Source organism: Podarcis gaigeae (assembly GCF_964106915.1).
Source record: "Podarcis gaigeae genome assembly, chromosome: 5".
In the NCBI taxonomy this organism is placed as follows: Eukaryota; Metazoa; Chordata; class Lepidosauria; order Squamata; family Lacertidae; genus Podarcis; species Podarcis gaigeae.
The window spans coordinates 37,068,297-37,087,397 of record NC_139681.1 but is presented as its reverse complement, the minus strand read 5'-3'; the positions used below and the strand labels follow the sequence as shown (position 1 = coordinate 37,087,397).

Here is a 19,101-nt window from a genome sequence, read left to right as displayed (position 1 = left end):
TCACTCCGAAAAATCTACTGTTTACTGATGAATTGGAGCAGTCAATTGGGTTTTCTGTGGACGGACAGTGCTAAAGAGTGGGTTTTCCCAGGGAAACAACAGGACTAACGGAAAACTGCTCTGACTTGTGCCTAGGAAACACAGTACAAGCAGAAAATCTCTTGGACCCATGCTTTTAGGCTGTTGCTCAAGTCGTCAGCTGGGAAACAAAATTCAGGGTAGGGGCAGAACAGGGGCAAAAGAATACTGTGAAGTAAATGTCTCAATGCCCCCTTGCTTAGCACCATGCCCCTATCTCCTCAGCCAGTCAAAAGACTTCTACTGTATGTAACTTTCCAGAAGCCCAAGTCTGGTGATGACTCCCATGATAATACAACTGAAAAACATTATTCCAAATAAGAAACTAGCCACTTAGGCCCTCAAGACACTGGCAGGAAATCTCGGGGCTTCTTAACAATTAGCTGAGGGAGAGAGAACTCACCCAGATGTCAAAACTCCTTTACTGAACCAAAGTTTTAAATTTAGAAACAAAATTTAGACACGCGCCTGGCACAAGATCCAAGTACACTGACAAGGAGTACTCCCAGACTATGTATCTGTTCTTTCAGGAGAAGTGCAGCCCCTCCCAGAACAATTCCCAGACACGGCAACCACCACCCACAGCACTCGTGTCTTTTCAGGCTCTGGCTGAGTTTCTTGGCCCCATCCAGTCCCTCACTGCTTCCAGAAACCTTCACAGCCTCTCTTGATTCCAACAGAATATGGAACTATGGCCATGGTTTGTTGGCATTTGGAAGATAATATGCTCCAGACCCCCTGATGATGGTTCCCAATGCTTTCATACAAATTTTAAATGCACTGGAAGCAGAATGGACCCCACAAACCCCAAAGCCGTGGGGGCTGTGTAACTGCCTCCTAGCACTAAAGAACAGTGTCACACATTCAAAAGCCCAAAGTAGAAGCCCAAAACATCATTTGCAGTAAGCTTCATGAATTATAAGCAATACTAAGATGGAACAAAATAAAAATAAAAATTAGTATTAGTATTAAATTAGTAATATTATTAGTAATATTTATATGGGACTATTTACTTTCAGCGACATTATCAACTGTGTCCTTGGCCACACCCAGAGTATACAGAAAAGGATATTTGTCACTGAACTTGGTGCCTTAATTATGTTTGCTTTTTCAGCAATCAGAGCAAATATTCTGAAACTCTGATTCATAGTCCCATATAAGATAACAGTATTGAATGAAGAATTCTGGGGGTGGGTGAATGTGGCAGCACAGTGATAATGCAGCAAAAAAACACTAGTCAGGACCGAGGGTGAAACCTATTTAAATCAATAAGTCTCAAACGCATATATCCACAGTCATTATTATTTATTTATTTATTTTAAATGCCCCAAACCATTTGTGGTGATGGAAGTCTATACAGCTGAATGTCTTCTAAGAGGGCTTGCTGCAGACAGAGACACTTTCTGACTTGGCTTCGTTGACGTTGGTCAGAGTCTCCCTAGTCCAGGGGTCAGCAACCTTTTTCAGCCATGGGCCAGTCCACTCTCCCTCAGACCATGTGGTGGGCCAGACTATATTTTTTGGGGGAAAATGAATGAATTCCTATGCCCCACAAATAACCCAGAGATGCATTTTAAATAAAAGGACACATTCTACTCATGTAAAAACATGCTGATTCCCAGACCGGATTGAGAAGGCGATTGGGCCGCATCCGGCCCATGGGCCTTAGGTTGCCTACCCCTGGCCTGGTCTCAGCCAGTGAATCTTAACAGCGCTGTTTAGATATCTTCCTTGCCTGCATCTTGACGCTCCCTTTTCTATTGTGAGGCTATTTAGGCCACAGGAAGAAATCTCAAATCCTATGTGTCCCTTATGATCGTTATCAGCAGTCAAAAGCACACAGGACACAATAGTACGTGCCATGTGCATTTAATAGCCTTTCTTCTTCTTCTTCCTCTTCACACAACATTGTATGTTTCACGTGGCCTCAACATATTCTAGATTAGCTCAGGGTGTGGTTGCACCTGCGTTGCTTGGGCCCCTAGGGCTAACTTCAGGTATTTGGACAGCCCAGGTGAAATATTAAAATGATGTCCTGCACTCCCATTCAGACTTCACTTCACTGCTCTGGCAAAACCTTCCTCCTGCTTGGCTATGTGACCTGCAACAGACTCCTTCCTTTCTACAGCCGAGCCTGCAGGGATCATTGACTGGCTCACCTCTGCTCCTCCAGAAGTTCTGTCTCCAAGTCCTATTAGGGTGGCAGTGCTCAGTTGCCAGGCAGCTAAATCTGGCATAATGCACCGACTGTACCATTTGTCCTTCCTTGCTACCAATAGTATGTAACCAGAGTCTATTTATCGCATTATTTGGGGGTATGGGGCACTGCCCCACCACCTCAGCCAGCCTTCTTTCTTATAACTAGCTGTGATGACTCTGCCTGCCATTGGCTGTAGCTCCCTTGGACGTTGACCTTCCTGCCTCCCGCCCCACCAGTCACGACCGGGTAAAAAGACCTTAAGGAAATCTACAACCCCCTGAGTCACCTTCTCAGCTGTTGGTTTGTGGGGTGGTTATACAGCAATGAACATCCATCCTATACAGACATTTCCGGTCTGATGTTGATCACCTTTCCACTTTAATTCTAAATACAAAGTACCAATGAGACGCCGCCGCCTGGAGCGTCAACGCACTGCGTCCAGTAACAAGGACAAGTATAAAGATAGGGAAAATAGATGGAAATCCCATAGACTATGATCCCGTTTGACATTTCCACACCCCAGGGTGGAAATGAGAACTGCCTATATAAAACAATAAAGATTTTTAGCGTACTTGAGAAGCAGGAGTCCACTCAGAAAGATGTAGCAGCATATACAGTAGTTCTTGCTTTCAGCTAGGACTTTGTGAGGAAAACATGATTGCTGTCGGGGGACTTTGTTTAAACTACAGACCACTATCCCCATGATACAGAAGTTGCTGTAATATTCCTACTTCCTTAAGCTGCTTCCATGGTCAGCGGTGTTCAGGGTTGCACTCGCCTCCCTCCCTCCCCGCAAAGGTCAGCAATCGGGATGACCACCTTTCAGAGTAAGGAACCTCCGAAAGGAAGCTTCTGGTGCAATGAGAGGCACCGGCACCCACTCTGTTCCCACTGCAATTTAGAACCAGTTTTCGTCTTGGCTGATGCAGCTGTAAGGAATGCTAAAGAACAGACTTCTTTCTTCTTAAGAAAACTGCCTAGACAACAGCACCGCCTACTGACAAGGTTAGAATGTACATGGAAAAACTAAGATGAGGCTTTTCGCGCAGCATGCTAGCTTTCCCCCAAGCCGTGGGCATTTTGACATGAGGAAACTTACAAACATCCAATCTCTTCCCTGCAGTTGCTGAAATGCTACAGTGCTGGTGAGGGAAGGAGGGATGCATTTTCAAAAGAGGGGAGGAAGTGAGAAGCCACCAGAGTCAGAGAGAGAGACATGCAGAGGGGGAGGCAGTTCCGTTATCCTGAAAGAGGCCACCTGTGATGGCCTGAACCTGAGGAATCCCAGCCTGCACAGGAGTCCCCACCTCCAGGACCAGCTGAGCCAGGGCTGGGGCTTCAACCTGAAAGGTCCTCACCTGTGCCGGATCCTCAGGAGCAGGCACCAGCTGAGTCTGCTCCTGAGGTGATGGAGGACCCATTGCCTGCAGGTGCTCCACTCTCAACCCTGTCAGGGGAGGAGGAGGTTGCCTCTGCGTCCGGTAACCCTCCAGCCTCTCCTGAAATGCAGAGGCTCAGGGCATAGAGGCGGAGGGAACTAAGTTCTTGCAGAAGGAGTGCTCGCCTCCAGGCCAGGAGAGGCGAGTCACCTGTGGACCGCCCTATGCCTCGGGGCAGATAAAAGCCAGCCAGCCCAGTTCCAGGTTGCGGGAGCAACATTATTGGTAACCTGTTCCTGCCGGTAACCTGTCCTGCTCTTCTGTCAGAGTTCCTGACCTCACCTGACTCCTTGCCTTGGACCCCACTTCAGCCTTGACGGACAGCCTCCATGCCATACCCTCGACCTCGGACTGGACTCAGACTATGCCGCATAGTAACCCCCTGGGACCAGCACACCACCCCAGTAGCATGTTGGTCCCCCCCATTCTGTCCTCCAATTCAAATAGCCTGGATAACAACAACAACAACAATTTATTATTTATACCCCGCTCATCTGGCTGGGTTTCCCCAGCCACTCTGGGCTGCTTCCAAGAAAATATTAAAAATACAATAAAACTTCCCTAAACAGGGCTGCCTTCATATGTCTTCTAAATGTCAGATAGTTGTTTATCTCTTTGACATCTGATGGGAGGGTGTTCCACAGGGCAGCCACCACTACTAAATAGACAATCTGCCTTCTTGGCAACAGCCCCACCGCTGGATTGAAAATGCTGCTGGTCAGTGCCAGGCTGGAGAACGTTAAAGCTGGCATGTAGGTGTGTTAATCTCCCTCGGCTCCGCCAGCATAATAAAGAAGAAGAAGAAGAAGAGTTTGGATTTGATATCCCGCCTTTCACTCCCCTTCAGGAGTCTCAAAGCGGCTAACATTCTCCTTTCCCTTCCTCCCCCACAACAAACACTCTGTGAGGTGAGTGGGGCTGAGAGACTTCACAGAAGTGTGACTGGCCCAAGGTCACCCAGCAGCTGCATGTGGAGGAGCGGAGACACGAACCCGGTTCCCCAGATTATGTGACTGCCGCTCTTAACCACTACACCACACTGGCTCTCGATAATAATAGTAATAATTTTATTATTTGTGTTCCACTCATCTGACTGGGTTGCCCCAGCCACCCTGGGTGCCTTCCAACAGATATAAAAACATTCAGATGTCTTCTGAAAGTTGTAGAGTTCTTTATCTCCTTGACATCTGATGGGAGGGCGATCCACAGGGTGGGTGCCACTACCAAGAAGGCCCTCTGCCTGGTTCCCTGTAACTTCACTTCTCCCCACGAGGGAACCACCAGGAGGCTCTCGAAGGAGGACCTCAGTGTCAGAGCTGAACTGTGGTGGTTCAGATCTTCTGTGTACATGACTGCCACAACCACAAATCCAATTTCATGCCTCTCGTTGTCGCAAAAATCCAGATTGCCAGATTACTCATCTGCTAGGTCAGTGGTGGTGAACCTATGGCATGCGTGCCAGAGAGGGCACTCAGAGCCTTTTCTGTGGGCACATGTGCCATTGCGCCAGCAGGGCTGAGGGTGGGGGAGGAGGAGGAGAGGAGGGCTCACGTGCAAGCAGAAGTGGAGGCGGGGATCTCTCAGAAGTTGAGCGGAGGCTTCATGCCAAGAGATCCCTGCCTCCACTCCTGCTTGCACGCAAGTAGGAGCGGGATCAGGCAGCTCAGTTGAGGAGTGCCTGGCTGCCTTCAGGTGGTGCAGGGGCTCTCAGAGGCAGGTTCTGGGCTGCCTCCACCTTCCCCAACCCCAGCAACTATTCAGCCTGGCTGCCTTCAGGTGGTGCAGAGGCTCTGATGTGGAGGTGGGGGCTCCTTTAAACTTCTCCCTTGAGAAGCTGCTGCGAACCCCTCAATGGAAAGTGTGATGGAGCCTGCACCTCCCCAGCTGAGCAGCCCCGATCCAACTCGTTCCTGTGCAAGCAGCAATGCTGCCTAGAGGAGCAAGCAGGAGCAGGCTGGGGGGAGGGGTGGCAGTGACATCCCTTACCTGCTGGCTTACCGCCCGGCCTGCCTTCCCTCACTAGGAAAACGGAAGTGTGGCACTCAAAATGGAAGTTATATTCAGAACAGAGCATGTTCAGCTTCTGAAAAAAGTTCCAAAACTGGAACACTCATTTCCGGGTTTGAAGTGTTCAGGTTCCAAGTAGTTCAAGTACTAAGCTGTTCGAAAACTGAGGTACAACTGTATTTATTTTTCTCAATTTGAACTGTATTTATTTTCCCTGATTTGAACTGTATTTATTCCCCCACCCCCTGTGGTGATTTTCTGGAGTCAAAATGAGAGTACCCCTAAACATTTCTTTTTAGGAAAAAAACCACTGACTTATACCATAAAATTATATATCAATGCAAAGATAATTTAATGAAGAATATAATGCAATAACTTTTATAAAGGATTATTTATTAGAACTGCAGTCATAACGAAGAAACGTGAAACACACACAAAAAATGAGATATACAGGTTAAATTGCTGTGTTGGCACTTCTCAACAAATAAGTGGGTTTTGGGTTGCAGTTTGGGCACTCAGTCTCTAAAAGGTTCACCATCACTGTGCTACGTCAAACCTGTTTCATAGCCAGCAAAATCCAGTCACATACAAACCAAGACACAGATGTAACTATTATGCTCTGGTTACCCTGCATACCTGAACTATTTCTTACTGAACTTGATGCATTCTGCTCTGCAAAGCTCACAATTTAAGTTTTCAATTCAACAGAGCTAAAAACACAGCTTACCATACTTCACTCCTAAAAACAAAAGGAGTTATGTTACATGTTTTAAAAGCATTATATATTAATATCTCACAACCCTAAAAGTTTCTAACACAGTGTAAATAAGTTTTGATGGATGTAATAATGGAATACTAAATAGTTTAGTTAATGTAAAATATGCAGGGATTTAAGATATGCAAAATGAACCCTGGAAAGAGAAGAAGGGAAGTCACTGATATTTTAAGGACATTTAAATAGGTATTTAGAATAGTAAAACAGAAAATTTTATATATATATATATATATTTATATTTTATATTTTAAATTTTATATTTATATATATATATATATATATATATATATATATATATATATATATTATAGCTTGAAGGAAGAGTACCAAGTACCACATATTGAAATGTTTAGCTTTGTACAGAAAACTTCAACTCCAAAAGAGCACTGAAATATTCTTCATTATCAGGATCCATTTCCAGGGCTCTTTCATAACACTCAATTGCTTGATGGTTTTCTTCATCAAGTTGGTGAATGAAGCCACGGATACCCAAACTCTTAGCATCTGTGGTACCTCTCTTAATTTTATTTTCTATTAACTTCTTCAAATTACGCTTGCATTGATGTCCTGGAAATGATTCGCTTTCAATTCTCAGCCCGGCCAGATAATGTTCAACAGCCTCAGATTCTGATTTTTTGTGGTATTCCTGAAAGCGCCCATAATTGAAGTGGAGCTGCTGTTCCTCTGAACAAGTAAGTTTCCTCATTGTAAACACTTTCTGAAAAGTCTCTTCTGCTTTCTGGAGTTCTTTCCCTTGTGCATACATGTTTGCAAGATCCAGGTGAGCACTGAAGAATTTGGTTTTGCCCTCCACCACCTCTTCGAAATGAAGAATGCAGAGCCTGATCAATTCTGCCATCTGTTCTCTGTCTCTTGATCCTTTAATATTAAAATACTTTGCTCTATAGCAAAGCCCCATCTGGTGATTCAGGAAGGCTTTGTTTGGTGTCAAGCTCCATGCCTTCTTCAAAAGTTCCAGGGCTCTTTCCACGTCACCCTTTTTCCTAAAAAAAATGGCTGCATGCCTCAGCACGTAAGGAGAGCTTGGGTGCTTTTCGAGGGCCTCCTTGATATAATTTTCCCCTTCTTCAGTGTTGTTAGTTTGCTGCAGCTTTAACGCAAGGAGAGGCAAGACTAATGCATTATCTGGATTCAGTTTTGCTGCCTTCTTCAAGGGTTCCAGAGATGAGCCTTCTGCTGCAGATTTTTTCCCATAAAAATCCTCCAGGCGGTATACTGTGATTGCATAGCTGGAATTGAATTCTGGGTTTTCAGGTTCTTTTTCCAGGGCTTTTGCAAAGCTCTCTTTGGCTTCTGCAGTATAATTCTGGCCAAACATTAGCTGTGCCCACCCCTTTTCATAGTACGTCTGTGGGCGTTCCATCCTATAAGGAGAGGCACTTCCATTTTCCTTGCAGGTAGTTTCCACCTTGCTTATGTAGGTCTGCGCTTCTGTAAGTTTGCCCATGCGGTAGTACACCCAAGCATAGTTGCCCCATGTAACAAGGCTTGCCTTTTCGACTTCTTCCAGGTACTCTATTTTAACAGCCTCTTCAGCCCTCTGTAAATTTTCCAGAGCCTCTTCTTTCTTGCCATTCAAGAATTTTACATATGCCAGCAGGTTATAAATTCCGATGTTGGATAGTAAATGCTCAGTCTTTGTAGCAATTCTTCCCTCTAATTCATCACGATCCATGTCCTCCATCAACACTGCCCAAGTAAAATGGGATTCAAGCTGCTGAAGGATCTCGTATAAACGTTTTTCACTGCAAAATGGGGGGGGGGGGGGAGGAGGTGAGAGAGAGGCCCTTTAAAATTTTGCAAAGAAAGCACATTCCTGCATATTATCCTTTTTTTTAGAAAGGTGTTTGACAACTGACTTCATTTGTGCATTTTTTAACCTCTTGGTTTTCCTTCCATGTTTATAGCTTACACTTACTAGTTGCTGTGCTATCTTGGTGGGTCTGGACTGGATTCTTCTGATATGTATTCACCTGATATTATTTGCTATAAGTCATTCCATTTTAAAGTTATGTTTTATTATGACTTTTTGTATTGGATCAGATTATTGTAAGGTGTGTGTTCTTTGTTGTGAAGTTTGCTGTAAACTGCCTTTTGTATAGTAATATAGAAGGGCAGTATACAAATTAAAAAGTGAAATGAAATAAAACGATATTCTACATGTAAGCCCTGTGAGACATGTGTCATCCATGTCCGAGCTAAAGAGTAACTAAATCTTGTCAGAAAGGTTTACTGTATGCTGGCATTTACAAACATCAAACAAGTGCTTTTTGTTTTAAGAACCTAAAAAGGTTTTGCTAGATTTGAACAAGCCTCCATCTAGTCAACCATCCTAACTAGGGTTGCCAGTAAAAGCCCGCCTCAACTGAGAGGTCAATTTTAAAAACTCGCAAATTATCTCCCGTCTTAGAATGAAATTCAAGCCAGAGATGAATTGCCAGTTTTTCTGCCTGGGAAATGCACTATGCATTGGTGTCAATAAACCATTAGCATCAGCACTGATTGGCTGTGGCTCCCCAGGGTTTCAAGCAGGAATCTTGCCCAGCTCCATCAGGGATTGAGCCTGGGATGTTGTACATGAAAAGTATGCCTTCTACCACTGTTTAACGGCCCTGCAGACCTTCCCCCTCAGTGCAAGAATTTATGGGGTAGAGTGAGTGTACTGCCTGGGAGAAATTGGAACAGAGCCAGCATGTGCTCATGGCCTCCTGCAAGCCGAGTGTCTGTGGACAGCTCACTACAAAGTGCATATGGGAGAACAAGCTTAGACTGTCCCTGCCCATTGAAAAACTAGCAAATCCTGGGGTGGGGGGGGTGGGGAGTGAGGCTAGAACCTTTTCCTATGAAATGCTAGCTTTCCTCAGGCAAGGGCTTTTTCATACAATGAAGCATGCACTTTACTCTTGCATAATTACCACAATCTATTAAGGGAGTGGCTACAGTAATAATTTGTTAAGGGAGGCTATAAAATATAGTGGTCAGAGCAATAACATCCAAAACAGTAAAATGCTTAGCCTTAACCAGACCAGCATCAACTCAGTTCCTGGACTGTAATGGAATAATAATGCAATAATGTGGAACAAGGAGATGGTGAATGTCCGTCCTCTCTCTCTCTCTCTCTCTCTCTCTCTCTCTCTCTCTCACACACACACACTATAAAGCACCACATGTAGAAATGTTTACCTTTCTACACACTATAAAGCACCACATGTAGAAATGTTTACCTTTGTACAAAAAGCCTCAACTCCAAGAGGACTCTGCTATATTCTTCATTCTCAGGATCCGTTTCCAGAGCTTGTTCATAACACTCAATTGCTTGTTGCTTTTCTCCATCGAGCTGGTGAATGAATGCACGGATTCCCAAACTCTTAGTATCTGCAGGACCTTCCTTAATTCTCTTTTCTATTAACATCTTCAAATTCCATTTGCATTTATTTCTCTCAAATGATTCATTTTCAATCCTCAGCCCGGCCAGATAGTGTTCAACAGCCTCAGATTTTGAATTTTTGTGATTTTCCAGAAAGTGCCCATAATTTAAGTGGAGCTCCTGTTCCTCTGAACAAGTAAGTTTCCTTACTGCATATGCTTTCTGAAATGTCTCCTCTGCTTTCTGGAGCTCTTTCCCTTCTGCATACATATTTGCAAGGTCCAGATAAGCATGAAAAAATTTGGTTTTCAATTCCACTGCCACTTTGAAATGAAAGATGCACAGTCTGATCAGTTCTGCCACCTGTCCTCTGTCTTGATATGGGTCTTTTGATCCATTGATTTTAAAATACTGTGCTCTGTAGCAAAGCCCCATCTGGTGATGTAGGATGCCTGAGTTTGGTGTCAAGATCAATGCCTCCTTCAAAAGCTCCAGGGCTCTTTCCACATCACCCTTTTTCCTGTAAAACATGGCAGCGTACCTCATCACATAAGGAAGGCCAGGGTGTTTGGCTAGCACTGCTTCAATGAGCTCTTCTCCTTCTTCCACTTTCCTAGTTTCCTGCAGCTTCAATGCAAGGAATGACAAGACAAAGGCATCATCCGGATTCAGTTTTGCTGCCTTCTTCAAGAGCTCCAGAGATGAACCTACTGCAGCAGATCTTTTTTCATACTCTTTCTCCAGGTGATAGACTGAGGTTGCATAGCCAGAATTGAATTCTGCGTTTTCAGGTTCTTTTTCCAGGGCCTTTGCAAAGCTCTCTTTGGCAGTATAATTCTGGCCAAACGTTAGCTGTGCCCACCCCCTTTCACAGGACACCTGTGGGAGTTCCATCCTATAAGGATAGGCACTTCCATTTTCCTTGCAGGTACTTTCCACCTTGTTTATGTAGGTCTGTGCTTCTGTAGGTTTGCCCATGAGGTAGTACATCCAAGCATAGTTGCCCCATGTAACAAGGCTTGCCTTTTTGACTTCTTCTGGGTCCTCTATTTTTACATTCTCTTCAGCTTTTTGTAAATTTTCCAGAGCCTCTTCTTTCTTGCCATTCAAGTACTTCACATAGGCCAGCAGGTTGTAATGTTGAACTCTGCCCACTAAAAACTTAATCTGGTCAGCAATTCTTCCCTCTAATTCGTCAAGATCAATGTCTTCCTCCAGCAATGTCCACGTAAAATGGCAGTCCATCTGCTGCAGTATTTCATATAAAGGATCATTGGAAATGTCACTACACAATGAGAATAAAAAGAGACAGACACATTACTGAGTTGCAAAGAAAGGCTGATGAAAGCTTATCATTACAGTGGTGCCTCGCAAGACGAAATTAATTTGTTCCACAAGTTTTTTCTTCTTGCGAGTTTTTCGTCTTGCGAAGCACGGTTTCCCATAGGAATGCATTGAAAATCAATTAATGCGTTCCTAAGGGAGACCACCTTCAGACCAGGTCCGGGGACAGTCTGTCCCTGGACCTCTTCTGAAGGCTGGCGGGGGGGGGGGGAGAAGGACTTTTCTCCCCACCGCCAGCCTTCAGAACAGCCTTCTGAAGGCTGGCGGTGGGAAGAAAAGCCCTTCTCCCGCCGCCAGCCTTCAGAAGAGTTCCTGCAGGGCTGCCTAGGCTGCGGATAGCAGCCTGCTGCCCGGTGCGAGGGACGCTCTGAAGCAGAGCGCCCCTCGCGCGGGGCAGACATCTGCAGCTTGGGGAGCCCTGCAGGACTTCCCCGCAGGGCTCTCCAAGCTGCGGATAGGGGCAGCAGGCTGCTATCCGCAGCTTGGAGAGCCCTGCGGGGAACTCTTCTGAAGGCTGGTGGTGGGAAGAAAAGCCCTTCTCCCGCCGCCAGCCTTCAGAAGAGTTCCTGCAGGGCTGCTGAAGCAGAGCGCCCCTCGCGCGGGGCAGACATTTGCAGCTTGGGGAGCCCTGCAGGACTTCCCCTCAGGGCTCTCCAAGCTGCAGATTGGAGCAGCAGGCTGCTATCTGCAGCTTGGAGAGCCCTGCGAGGAACTCTTCTGAAGGCTGGCAGGGGAGAAGGGCTTTTCTTCCCACCACCAGCCTTCAGAACAGCCTTCTGAATGTTGGCGGTGGGGAGGAAAAACCCTCCTCCCACCAGCAAGCCTTCAGGACACGTCCGGGAACAGAGGAGAAGGCGCGCTGCGCTTCCCCGCTGTCCCCGGAGATTTCCCTATGGGCTTTCGTCTTGCGAAGCAAGCCCATAGGGAAATTCGTCTTGCGAAGCCGCTAAAAAAATCGGAAAACCCTTTCTGCCTGGTGCTCTTGCATCAAATGTGTCCTTTTAAAATGCACCTGTGGGTTATTTGTGGGGCCTGCCTGGTGTGCATACTATGCATAGGAATTCGTTCATTCCCCCCCCCCCCAATATAGTCCGGCCCCGCCGCTCCAGGTACCAAAGCCCCCAGCTCCACCACTGGTCAAGAGGCCTTGGACCCATGACAACTAGGGTCCAAAGTGTGTGAGGCTAAATAACACATACACACTCAAATTCACACACTCTCTGCTTGCCTTTTGTGTACACTCATGCACCTAGATCCCACTTCCTCAGCTTGGTGTCATTGATGCATGCCGAGAGCGTGCATATCTATACCAAAGGACAGAGAGAAGCTAACCAGGCAGGAATAGATCTCATCCTGAATCACCAGTTCACTGCATTTCTCTGCTGTTTATTGAGAAGGAGGCTTTCTGAATAAAAAAATGCAGCTACAGTGGTACTTCAGGCTAAGTACTTAATTCGTTCCGGAGGTCTGTTCTTAACCTGAAACTGTTCTTAACCTGAAGTACCACTTAAGCTAATAGGGCCTCCTGGTGCCGCCACGCTTGCAGAGCACGATTTCTGTTCTCATCCTGAATCAAAGTTCTTAACCCGAGGTAATATTTCTGGGTTAGCAGAGTCTGTAATCTGAAGTGTATGTAACCTGAAGCGTATGTAACCCAAGGTACCACTGTAATTGGTGAGTCAGGCAGAGAAGTATTCCTACATGGGCAACTTTCTACAAAACCAAGTAGGTGAGGTGGTTACGTGGTAAGCCAATCTTTTAAGTTTTTCTGAGGAGATCCTGCTAGCCATACCAGTACCAATGAATTGGTGACAATGCCACAGTGGATCTTTTTTGTGATAGCAACCAGTCTCAAATGCCCTTCCTCAAGTAATTTTTAAGCTCCATATTTTGTTATCTATATTTCTTTATCTAGCAAAGCAAAAAAAAAAAGCGTCTCTTTATCTATAGCATTCATATGAATAATATAAACAAGAAGCAAGCACTGTACACAGTAACCTATTATTTGTTACTTACCCCATAATCTCAGATTGCTTATAAGGTGTAATGAAACTTGACCTTCCGCTTCCCAAAAAACTGGGTATGGTAGGGAGTGCTCTTTCCTCTTTATAGTCCTTCACAGTACTTATCAGAATCTGTTCTCTGCTTGTAAAAGGAAAATGGAAAGTGAAACATATGAGCTCAAGATTCTGGAAACAGAAACTAAAAAAAAGGGGGAATCTGTTTCTGTTCCTCTGATCCCATGACACTGTTTAGACTAGACTACATCAGTGATTAAATGTTTGGCTATATGCTGTACCCATGGGTGGGGGAGTTTCGGTGTATTTTAAAGTGGAAACTGTAGCGATGGCTGTATGACAAATCACCAAAAAATTAAGCAGCCTTAGAATTGACTTGATGGGTCAGATTCTTTTGCCTGACAAGCTAATCCTGCTGAAATTCCCCTCTTCTATGCAGTCTGTTAGTTATAGGTGCTAGAGCCATGTCCTCCCTTTCACTTGGTCACTACAGACCCTGAGTTGCTGTACAAGAGAGGAGAAAGGTGCAATTTTTAACATACTAGGTAAAGGGACCCCAGGACGACTCTGGGGTTGCGGCTTTACTGGCTGAGGGAGCCAGCGTACAGCTTCCGGGTCATGTGGCCAGCATGACTAAGCCGCTTCTGGCAAACCAGAGCAGTGCACGGAAACGCCGTTTACCTTCCCGCCAGAGCAGTACCTATTTATCTACTTGCACTTTGACGTGCTTTCAAACTGCTAGGTTGGCAGGAGCTGGAATCGAGCAATGGGAGCTCACACCATCGCAGGGATTCGAACTGCCGACCTTCTGATTGGCAACCCCTAGGCTCTGTGGTTTAACCCACAGCGCCATACTACCAGGGAGTAAAAGCTGAATCCTATACACGCTGAAAAACAAGTGAGCCCTGCAGTGTGTGCATATACTGTAGATTTGCAGCCTGAGCCACACTTGAGTACAGAAGGGGTATGCTTCTGTTCAGTTCAACTGTTTTAAATAGTTGCCTCCTGTAGTACAAAACAGGATAGTTAAGTGGAAAGTGAAACTTAAGAGATGGATGGAGAACTGCACTGGAAAATTCAGGGAAGTGTGAATTGTGAAGAATGGCTGTTTCAATTCACATGATGTTTTGGAAAGTGCAGATTATTGGTAACTTTGCCTTTAAATCCAAACTGTATCCAATTTCTTTTCTACCCCTCTTAGTAAGTCACATGGGGCTTCTTTCTCAGTTAATACATAGATAGGATGGTACTGCATGAATGGTTTTCCCTTCTCGCTATATGTATATATGCCTTTTGGGTGGTGGTGGTTGTTATTGTTGTTGTTTTGCATGTGTATGTCCTCCACACAGATGCACCTGGCCAGGGGAAGCATGTGGTGCTTGCTTGCACACATGCAGTTTGAAGTGGACATCAATTTGAAATGCCACTGAGACTAGCTGTGTGCTAGTTTGCTTGCTCAGGGTAGCCATATCCATGCAAATGATGGCAGGGAGTGAGGAGTGCCTGTCGGGCAGTCTTAGTAGATGCTGAGTGGAGGGAGGCAGCTAGCCTGATGCCACCAACCTAGTGGTGCACTTTTAGTTTGCCCGCTGGGGTCTGAATTTGGAAGAAAAGCGGTGTCAGTAGAACTTATCTACCAGTCCAGGCAAAAAAGGAGGAAGCAGATTAGCCAAGGCCTACATCACCCCCACCCTCGGGTGTGCTCAGATGTGAAAGTAAGGATTACCCAACATTGCACTGTTACGTAATTTTGGTTCTCTGTACATGTTTATTTTATTCAGGGGGTGTCCTCTTTTTGTTTTTAATACATGTGATCCACCCATCCATTTTACCATATCAGATTGCATGTGTGTGTTAAAATAGGCCTGCATAAATTTGTAAAGGACAAAGCAAACCAGACACAGCTCACCATCTACACAGTATGCCTCAGGCACTTAAAAAGAAGAAGTTATCTGTTTTGCTGCCTTTCTGCAAAAAGGAAATATGTTGAATCCGCCTCTCTCCACCCACCCACCCACCCACCCCAGTTTTCTGGAACCATTCGTTCCTTGCAACATGGAAGATGCCCCAAAGCTGCTCCCCTTTGCCCATCCTTAGCAGTAAGGCAGGGAATGCAGGAGGGGAGATAAAGAGAGCCAGGAGGAAGGGTCCAGCCAGCCTAGGGTTTGCTCCTCTGTTTGGCAACAGCCAAAGCAGTGAGTAGAGTCCAAGGCTCCAGGACTCCTGCACAGCTCTTGGGGCTCAAGTTCATGAAAATTCAGAGTACAAAACAAGTACAACCAAAATCCACCAAACAGCATGTTTTAGCAAGAAAGTGATCCTTTTGGATCACAAAGATGCTGTGTAAAAGGAATACAGTCCTTTGGATTATAGAAGATGTTGTATAGAGTGCATACAGTCATTTTATTTACAACAAAAGAAAAAAGGACTTGAGGCTTTGCTCAAACAAGGCATCATGCCATATTTGCCTATGCACCACAGGGTGGTGCTGTGATATCCACAAACTAACATAGTGACCTTTCTTTGGTAGTTATGTTTGTGTTTTCAACAGAAATAGAAACCAGCTGTTTGTCCAGTGTTACTACATCATCTTGGCTAGAATATGTTCGTTGTTAAAGCTCTACGGTATTCAGAGCCATTGTGAGACAAAACAATAAACCTTCTTAAGAATTTCACTTCTATGCTTTAGAGTAGTGGGTTTCAAATGGTCCAGACCCAAGACCCACCTCTGACTCCCAACCTGCAACATGGCACCTACTTCCACAGATTCATATTTTATTTATATTTAATAGCACTAATAAGGCACATGATTAATCCTAAAATGGCAATTTACAGAGCAAGCTTAGTATTGCTACTATGTAGATGAAAACCAGTGGGTTTTTTTACAGTTGTTCTTTGCCCAAATGCTGAGAAGCTATTGAAAACCAGTGGGTTTTTTCCCCCAGACTTGCTCAAAATTTCAGTGAGACATCTGGGCATGTTTGTTGTTCCAGATTTCATTCCAGTGATGAGTGATATTAGAAAGGCTAAGTCACATCTCATTCCATGTAGCTAAACTGTTGTTTTTTGGATCATGATTCTTGAGATGTCTGATCACAAGACAAGTGGTATACAAAATAGCAGCGGGTGGATGATTGTTTCATTTGCCAATTCTGGGTATGTATTCTTTAGTCACTGAAATCCAAAACTTTGGTAATGTTACTTGCTGAAATTTCCCTTTTAAGGTTGTGTCACAAGAGAGCTCAAGGAACTGTTCTTGTAACTCATATCTTGATTCCAGTGCCTCTGTGTCCACAGTGAATAATTGTACTCACTGTACACCCTCACACAGTTTTTTGGGGGAAATAGGCACAGAACCAGTTAACTGCTCTACATATTACATAACTTCTCCTTTGACGGAAACAATTATTTACTTTTTGATCAACCAGTCAACCACTCAAAAACCAGTCAAATGTGGTAAAAGCCACCATGAGTTGTCAAACGAAGCACATGCTGATTATTTATTTCTGAAGAAAACCAGAACAGCCTTGTGAGCAACTGTCCTCCTGACAATCACCTCACTTTTATGCGTAAGAAGAGTTTGGAGTGCAGAACCCACTCCTTTGCAGAGAACTTGTATGAAGAGTACTGCTTTTGATTAAATTAACAATTTTCTTAATTTTCACACATTTTTCTAGAACAGGGTCCACCTACTTGGAAGCTAGGGTTTCTCTGTGAAGAAAGTGGTTTATCAAAGTTACATTTGAAGCAACTTTGTGAACAAGTTGGATCAGTCCATTCTTCCTGTCATAGATGGTTCAAAGTTTTCTTGCTCTTAAAAACTGGTTGCCTATTATTTGGGGACGGGGCGGGGGGAGGGCGGAAATCAAGTGGCTTTTGTTAAAAACTGCTATGCTCCCCCCGCCCACTGCAATGCCTCAACGGACACTTTCATTTGCTAGTGTCTTGCCACATTTTTCCCACACAGGGATTGGCATGCTACTTTTCTTAATATTAGTGAACTCGTTTTCATTGGTCCAAATCTCAGACCCTTTTAGTGGACAAGTCATCATCACCTTTTGTTTGCATTTTCTTACCAGAAGAGCATCCAGGTAGCATCTCCCTCACCATCTGTTTCTTCTCCCACTTTCTCTTTCTGGTGTGTTCCCTCCCTTTTGTTTTCACAACAACCCTGTGAGGTAGGCAAGACTGAGAGTTCAATGACTGGTTTAAGGTCACTCTGAGATTTATGGCTGAGTGGATTCACACCTGGGTCTCCTTCTAGCCCTGACACTCAAACCACTGCAACTCTGTTGGGATTTCTGCTAACACACAGGAAACCAAAAATGTTCACCAACCTGGGGCTCTCAGAGCCAAGTCAGTAACGTGTGCCCAGTTCCTTGTGGCGCAATGGACCAGTGCACCTCGCTGTTAACTAGAAGGTTGGGGGTTCGTGGTCACCCGGGGATGGCTGTGGGCAGGATTCCTGCATTGCAGGGGGTTGGACTAGATGACCCTTGGAACCCCTTCCAACCTGATGATTCTATGATTCTATGTGCTGTAAAAGCCCAATCCCAACATGGGTCACATCTCCAACACACACTGAGAGCACACGTGTAACAATTAACAGTCTCATTGTCCCCCAAAGAATCCTGGGAACTGTAGTCTGTTAAGGGTGACGATCTCTCAGAGCTACAATTCCCAGTCTCGTGGTATTGAATGGATCACATACTACAGCCACTTCTTTTTTTATATAATCGTTTTTATTAAATTTTCTGTTTTACAATTTCAAATAAGCATTTTACAAACTTTAAAATACAGTGGTACCTCGGGTTAAGTACTTAATTCATTCCGGAGGTCCGTACTTAACCTGAAACGGTTCTTAACCTGAAGCACCACTTTAGCTAATGGGGCCTCCTGCTGCTGCCGCGCTGCCAGAGCACGATTTCTGTTCTCATCCTGAAGCAAAGTTCTTAACCTGAAGCACTATTTCTGAGTTAGTGGAGTCTGTAACCTGAAGCGTATGTAACCTGAAGCATATGTAACCCGAGGTACCACTGTATCCAATGACTTCCCTTCTCTTTCCATTGTTCATTTTACATATCATACATCCCTGCATATTTTACTATAAACATTCAAAGCAATTTCCCACTTTTACATCCATCAAAAATTGTTTACTCTGTTAAATTTGTCTTAATGCTGCCAGAATTTCCAGCTGTTTACAGTTATTTTCCATATATCCAATAAATGTTTTCCAATCTTCTTTAAATGCATGTTCTTCTTGCTCTCTTATTCTATACGTTAAATCTGCAAGTTGTGCTTATTCTGTCAACATAAGTCGCCAACCGTCTTTAGTTGGGACCTTGCTCACTTTCCATTTTGGGGCTAACAGAACAAGGGCTGCAGTTGTTGCATACATAAATAGCCTTTTCTGGCACCTGAGAATTTCAGTCTGGGTTATCCCTAGTGCTTCCCCCCCCCCCAGGGGTATGCCCAGGTATACATACCCCTCAACATTTTGTGAATCTGACTGATGAATTTAATACTGACTCCAACAAGAGCTTCATTGCATTTAAACACTGTAGCCAACTTAATATTTATAAAATTGGTAGGCCCTCCGTTGTGTTTGTTTAAGCCTTCAGTGTGTGTAAATTCATGGTTTTTGAAAGGACGACATCTGGCGACCGACACCAACAGCAAGCAGAGGAATCGCGAAGATGTTAGTGCACACAACCTCATGCCAATACCGTGAGCTGTCAGCTGTGTAATATGAGGTAATGCATGTTCTTTGTACCTTTGTTCGTTTACTGTATTTATTTCCCCCGATTTGAACTATAAAGTGGTGATTTTCTTGAGTCAAAATGAGAGTACAG

General features: G+C 44.6%; 1 protein-coding gene and 1 long non-coding RNA gene across 2 annotated transcripts; both read right to left on the bottom strand.

Moving 5' to 3' along the window:
• Nucleotides 1-6,100: 6,100 nt before the first annotated feature.
• On the bottom strand, nucleotides 6,101-6,727 carry LOC310844551. Its single transcript, XR_014564182.1, has 2 exons — nucleotides 6,281-6,727; nucleotides 6,101-6,246 (listed from the first exon to the last, which is right to left on the bottom strand). It is a non-coding gene; the product is annotated as an uncharacterized lncRNA (long non-coding RNA).
• A 52-nt stretch (nucleotides 6,728-6,779) lies between these two features.
• Nucleotides 6,780-13,394, bottom strand: LOC310845611 (uncharacterized protein). Its single transcript, XM_083740865.1, has 3 exons — nucleotides 13,248-13,394; nucleotides 9,745-11,172; nucleotides 6,780-8,265 (listed from the first exon to the last, which is right to left on the bottom strand). The coding sequence occupies exons 1-3, from the start codon at nucleotides 13,250-13,252 to the stop codon at nucleotides 6,849-6,851; spliced, it is 2,850 nt and encodes a 949-aa protein (XP_083596991.1). The 5' UTR covers nucleotides 13,253-13,394; the 3' UTR covers nucleotides 6,780-6,848.
• Nucleotides 13,395-19,101: the final 5,707 nt, after the last annotated feature.